This window comes from Apium graveolens, unplaced genomic scaffold (genome assembly GCF_009905375.1).
Source record: "Apium graveolens cultivar Ventura unplaced genomic scaffold, ASM990537v1 ctg5387, whole genome shotgun sequence".
Classification (NCBI taxonomy): domain Eukaryota; kingdom Viridiplantae; phylum Streptophyta; class Magnoliopsida; order Apiales; family Apiaceae; genus Apium; species Apium graveolens.
Genome location: NW_027418952.1, coordinates 3,858 through 10,209, shown reverse-complemented (window position 1 = coordinate 10,209; position 6,352 = coordinate 3,858). Strand labels below are relative to the sequence as shown.

Sequence of the window (6,352 nt, the reverse complement as noted above, 5' to 3'; positions counted from 1 at the left end):
GCACAGACGTTTCTTATTTTTTTGATAATCAATACCATGATGATTCATATGTATGCAATAGTGTTGATGAGAGTTTTAGTCATTCTAATCCTTCTTTACTTTCTTTGGGACTTCTTAAGTACTTTGATGACTCTAATTTTGAGATTTCTAATAAAGGTGATATTTCATGTGAATTAGAATCAATAGGTTGGTACGAGGAGAATGCTAAAAGGAATAGATTTATTAAGGAAGTTCAACTTGTGATGCATGATGGTTGTCTTCAAGTTCCTCCTTGTGTCAATTTTCCAACGATCCATGATTCTTGTTTAGCAGTTGATGATAATTTTGTGTCTGATGAGTCCACTGATTTAGTTAATGATAGTCCCATGTGTGATAACGATAATTTGGATGCAATTGAAATTCTACCAATTTAGAGAATGTTGTTGAGCTCAATAAATTGTTTGACGAGATAAAATTGATGAGTGTCCAATTAAAATTGAGGAGGGATTTAAGATTGATGAAATTGAAAGTCTTTCTTTGGAATATAGGGATCCAATTTGGAAGGATTTTATGAGTCGTATTTATGATGATTATTCTGACGACTTTTCTAGCTACCTTGATTTTTCTAAGTCTCTTGAAAAAGTGTGGATCATAAAAAGTGTCTTATATTTTTATGGATCTAAGATATAATTTCACATCCTAATTCTAATACTGATTCGTAGATATGTGCATTTATTTGCTTTTTCACCACATTGATAATGTTGGTTGTATGTACACGTCAAGCTAATGACATTAAAGAAACGCTTCTTGGGAGGCAACCCAATATTATAATATTAGTTTTTTTACTCCCACATGTTGCCTTGATGTGTTTGTTTGAAGGGATTCAGGTATTAAGAACGATTTTGAATAAGAATGAAGGGTTTAACATGATCACGCATTGGATTGACATGCTTCTGCAGTTAATTCGCATGCTCATGCAGCACAACTACATCAACAAAACAAGCGCTACGATGGCATAAATTCAATCAAGCTTGTTATGGATAACGACACTTCAAGCATATGCATAGGGGAGTACTTTTTTCATTCTTTTATATTGTAGAATTATTATTTGTTGTATCATTGAGGATATTGACCCATTTAAGTGTGGGGTGAGCTCAAATTGTGTTATAGTGTTATATATAAAAAATAAAAAAAATTGAAAATTTTAAAAATTTAAAAAATAATTCTAGCCTTGTAAGATAATACATATAGACTGCATTGTATCATATATTTAAATATGTGTTAGTTGCATTCCATTGCATATCATATCATGATCTCATATTGGTAGTAGTTCAAGTCACTGACCGATGATGATAATATTTGTAGCTTTTTTTTGAATAATTCTTGGTAAAATCACATTTTAATGATGTTACATGCGTAGTGTCACTAGTGCAAAGCTTATTTTTTAATACATGATTATTATGCTCTTGAGCTGAGACTTAGATATGTTTGTTTCTAGAGGGGTAGTCGCTTGTTGATGATTAGAATTTTGACTATTCCCTTTTGAGCTTAGTACGCAAATGCTTAAGTTTGGGGGAAGCTATGGGGTGTAAATGTCTTTGAAAAAATAAAAAAAATATATGTATGATCGTAGTAATAAATAACACGCAAAAAAATAAATAAATGTGGTATAATTGACTAGGTTGAACTCATTAATACTCGAGTAATTAAGTCTGAGGGGACTTTGTGCCTAGTAACCTAAAACCTTTTATGGTTTGGGATTGCGGACCCAACACTCGCTACATGGGTATTAGTGCATAAATCTTTAGGGATCTCGATCATTGCACATATAAATAAGCCACTTAAATATTTATGCGTGTACAATATGGTTTGCAAAGTCATTTGGCGGTCGTAACTCACTTATACTGAGGAGCCACCCAACCTTTAGACCGAGCTTGTAAAGTCTTATGGCGGTCGTAACTCACTTACACTGAGAAGCCACCCAATCTTAGACCGAACAATAATAAAATTCATATGTACATATAGTTGTAGTGTGGTAGAAATAAAGAAAGACATGGAAATCCCTTGCTAAACTTGAACGATGGCTAGTGCTAAGTAACGAAGTGTTTAAGATCTATTCTAGTTCTCAACTTGGGAGCTATTAACTCGCATGACTTGTCATGTTGAAACTTGTATGTCTTTGTTCTTGGTTCATTAGAGAGCTTTTTGTTAAGCTAAGCACACACACACACTTTGTACCTGTGTTAACTATATAGTGATATTGTGTGTGAGCTTGATGGGTCTAAATTTGTTGCAAATTCTGAAGGTTATATCTGACTTGGCATAGACTCTTATATTTGAGATCCGTTGTATTGTCGATCATTTAGGTGCATTCATGTAGTTACATATTGCATGCGTTAGATGGATTTTGTGGGTACATTCACTATAGGCCCTCACGAGACCTTACTCGTCCACTAGGGCTACCTTGGGGTTTAAAAGGTTTGTTGCATATGCCAAATGCAATCGTGATCATATTACGAAAGTGGTACTAGTTAATAATCTATTATATTAGTTTGCACGAGGACCTGCAAAATACTAAGTGTGGGGATATTTGATAGAGTATATATTTATATATATTTTAAAGGATTTTATCCTCATATTTATAATATTATATCATTAACTAGATATTATTGATTAGAGTTTATTGTTTTATGACGGGAAATAAATAATTCCCAACTTTATATGAAATTGGGCTTATTTGGATTTAAATCATAAGGAAATTCATATTTATTGGGCTGCACGCGCATACATCACTATTTGGGCCGTAACTTGAGTTCTAGACATCAGAATTGGGAGATCTTGCAGTCCATGCGAAACTAATAGAATTATCTACAGTTTAGAAATGGTCCAATATCAAGAATCCTACTGGAGCAGCCCAGAATCAGGCCTGGAAGACAGCCTACGAATTTTACATCAAAGTCCAATTTATTTTGAGAAAAGTATTAAAAACTCTTTAATATATATTAGGTTTTATATATTGTATAGAAAGAAACATAACATATTGTATTATAGAATAGAATAGACATATCCGTTATTCTTGAGAGAGAAGGGAGAGAGGCAGTTAGAGAGCGAGATTGGGAGAAGGAGCGAAGGGATTCGTCCAGATTTCAAAGAAACTCTTCAAGTTGTATTCTCTGTATTTAAATTCTCAACTCATGATTTGTGGTTTTTAATATATATTTGTTTTTTTTCATATATCATTAGTAGCTAATCCCTTAATCCAAGAGTTGGGTAGTATTCTTTGCCTTGTTGTGTTTATTTAGTTGTATTGTGATTTTCTTGTGATTGTTAATCTGTCATTGTGGGCTTAACACAATTGAGGGAGTCGCGAACCTTTGATTGTATTTATAGGAATTATAACGAATCGGGAGAGGAGTTGTAATTCTAGTACATGATATGATAGACACAATTTAAGTTTTGAATCGGGAGATTAATATGCAAATTGTGAAACATGTAATTCTTGATTTTTAATAGTTTTTAATTGTACTTTGTAGGACCATGAAAGTGGCTTTCAAGGGATAATTATAGGCACTATAATCTACCTTGGGAGAGGATTTTATATATATTAGAAGGATTATTTTTAACAAAACAAGAGACGCGAACTAGACATTCATGATAGCCATTAAAGAACCCTTATTCTCGGATTGTTTCTCTCATATATCTTATATAACTTTTATTTGTTTATTAGATTAAATAAGTGGATAGTTAAAACACCCATAAAATTATTCTCCACACTTCTGAACTGTAAGAGATAAAAGACTTGAAATTGCTGTTGATATTAGTCCTTCCCTGAAAACGAACTTCTAAAAATACACACCAACAGTAGTACGAATGTGGTGCACCCGAGGTACATTGGACACCTCCGCTTGCTTAGGGGTTTGCATACATGGTCCTGGGTCTCCTTTCTGTGGATAATAAGCGCGGACAGGGGGATTTTTTTAAAATACTGGCCGTTGGATCCATGATCCAAAGTCCAGGACATAATGTGTTGGTTAACTGTTTGTTCCCTGACACACGATTGTCAGCGAATAAAACCCATATCTATATATGTAAACACACTTAGTAAAAACTCTGTTTGGTAGGAGTTAACCAAGAGCAAATGTGCTATTCACATTTTATTTCAATTATTTTTTTAGTTTAAGGCTTTGGTTTGTATTAAAAAAGATGAAATAACATAAATTTGAAAACAAACAAATTTAAAGTTCAATCTATTGATTTACTAAATCAAAACCTGACTATATAATAAAGTAGAAAAAAACTTGGTTATAATATTGCTTGGGTACTAAGTTACAGTAAAACCTCTGTAAATTAATACTCGATTAATTAATAATCTCTCTAAATTAATAATTTTGTCCGGTCCCGACTTGGGCCAGTTCAAAAAATGATCAATTTCGATAAGATAATAAGATAATAATTTTTTTGAAAACCCTGTATAAAAATATGGTCCCAATAAAACTATAAATTAATAATTCCCTTATATTCATAAAAATATAGCTATTACATCTTTGTAAAATATGATTCAATTGTAGTTTGCTTTTTCATATAATTTAAATCAATATGAAGCTCATCCCTAATCTTCCTTATTGCATCCAAAAGCTCGGGTGTGGTGCTTTCATGTTGCATCAAAAAGTTATTAAGCATTTTTGATGCCTTGAGTGCTTCTTTACGTGTAACCAGCTCCAACGGTGTTGTATCGTCTTCAAGATCATCTTCAACACTATTTTCAAGGATGGTGTTTGCAATCTCTTCTATACTCTGGACCTCGGAACATGATTCATTTTCACCCGGATAATCTAAGAAGTTATTAACATCCATTTTATTACGATAATCTAGATCCTTAATCATCACCTCAAGTTCATGAATGTATTCTTCCGGAGTTGTATGTTCATTTAAATTGCTCGAAACTTCATCTATGGAACGAATTTTGCAATGTTGAAAGCACCTTGCTATTGACTCTTGTTTTACATTTGTCGTCCACGTCGCGACTGCATAATTGATAGCATCCAAAACATTAATCTTTCTTGGATCAGATTGTCCCAACTCATAACCTTCTAATAACCCACGATAAAATCTCCTGCGATAGTGCATCTTGAAAGCTCTTATAATTCCTGCATCACAAGGTTGGATTTTTGATGTCATGTTAGGTGGCAAGAAGTACAACTCAATATTTTGTAGTCCTTCAATATTTTTTGGATGTGCTGGATAGTTATCTACCACAAACAAAATTCTTCTGCCTTGCATTTGGCTATCAAACCAACGAATGTATTCATCAAAAAGTACACTAGTCATCCAAGCTCTTTTGTTTGCACGATAATGACAATTCAAGCTGCCCATGTTAACATTCTTGAAGCACCGTGGCTTTGCATACTTTCCAATAATCCATAAAGGAATTTTTTCAGAGCCATCTTCATTGCAACATATAACAACCGTGAGCCTTTCTTTGTCTTGTTTTCTTCCTTCAAGTTGTTTCGTAGCAAGAGAGTGATCAGCTTGTAACCTGTAAAACAAACCAGTTTCGTCCATGTTAAAAACATCTTTCATAGGGAACTGGTTTATTTTTTCCCTTATGGACTCCAGTTTCTTCTCCATGTCCTGTACATCAACAGAACCACTTTCTCCAAAGCGACGAAATGACTTAATACCATGTCTTAACTTGAATTTCTCAAGCCAACCTTGAGAAAAAGTGTGCTCCTGATCTTGTTGAGGGTATAAAATTTTCATGGTCTCTTTTGCCTTCTCTAAAATTAGCTCTCCTGTCATATTAACACGATCTTGGTACTGGAGAAACCATTCATAGAGAACCTTCTCCATATCTGGATATTTTGCTGGTTTATGTCGCTTAATATCTTTTCTTTTCTCCAAGTAATTAGCTGCAAGATAGTCTGCTGACCTTTTCAGTGTATTTGATATTGTACCTTGACTAACTTTTAGATGAAACTTATTCTCGAGCCACAACTGGAGATCTTTTTGAGTGCATGATGAATTTTCTCTTTTATATTCACATAATGCTTTTCTTGCTTCATCCGTCATTGTTGATTTTGTGACACCTTTTAGATGAGAAGCCATTGTTTTGTTTGTATAATTTTTCCCCCAATCTAGTATATACAGTATATATAATATATTTTATGACTACACATACATTGAATACTTTCTATGTAAAATACAATGAATTAAATTAATTCATGTACTTTGAATTTTCCTAATATACATTGAATATTTTCTATGTAAAATACAATGAATTTAACTTATACACTACATGGACTTTGAATCTAATATATTGTACATTACATTGACTTTCTAAATTCATATACATTGAATTAATTGAATTAAGTAT

At 33.0% G+C, this 6,352-nt stretch overlaps 1 protein-coding gene across 1 annotated transcript; it reads right to left on the bottom strand.

The window, feature by feature from the left end:
• Nucleotides 1-3,740: 3,740 nt before the first annotated feature.
• Nucleotides 3,741-6,084, bottom strand: LOC141702631 (CENP-B homolog protein 2-like). Its single transcript, XM_074506283.1, has 2 exons — nt 4,693-6,084; nt 3,741-3,821 (listed from the first exon to the last, which is right to left on the bottom strand). The coding sequence occupies exons 1-2, from the start codon at nt 6,082-6,084 to the stop codon at nt 3,741-3,743; spliced, it is 1,473 nt and encodes a 490-aa protein (XP_074362384.1).
• Nucleotides 6,085-6,352: the final 268 nt, after the last annotated feature.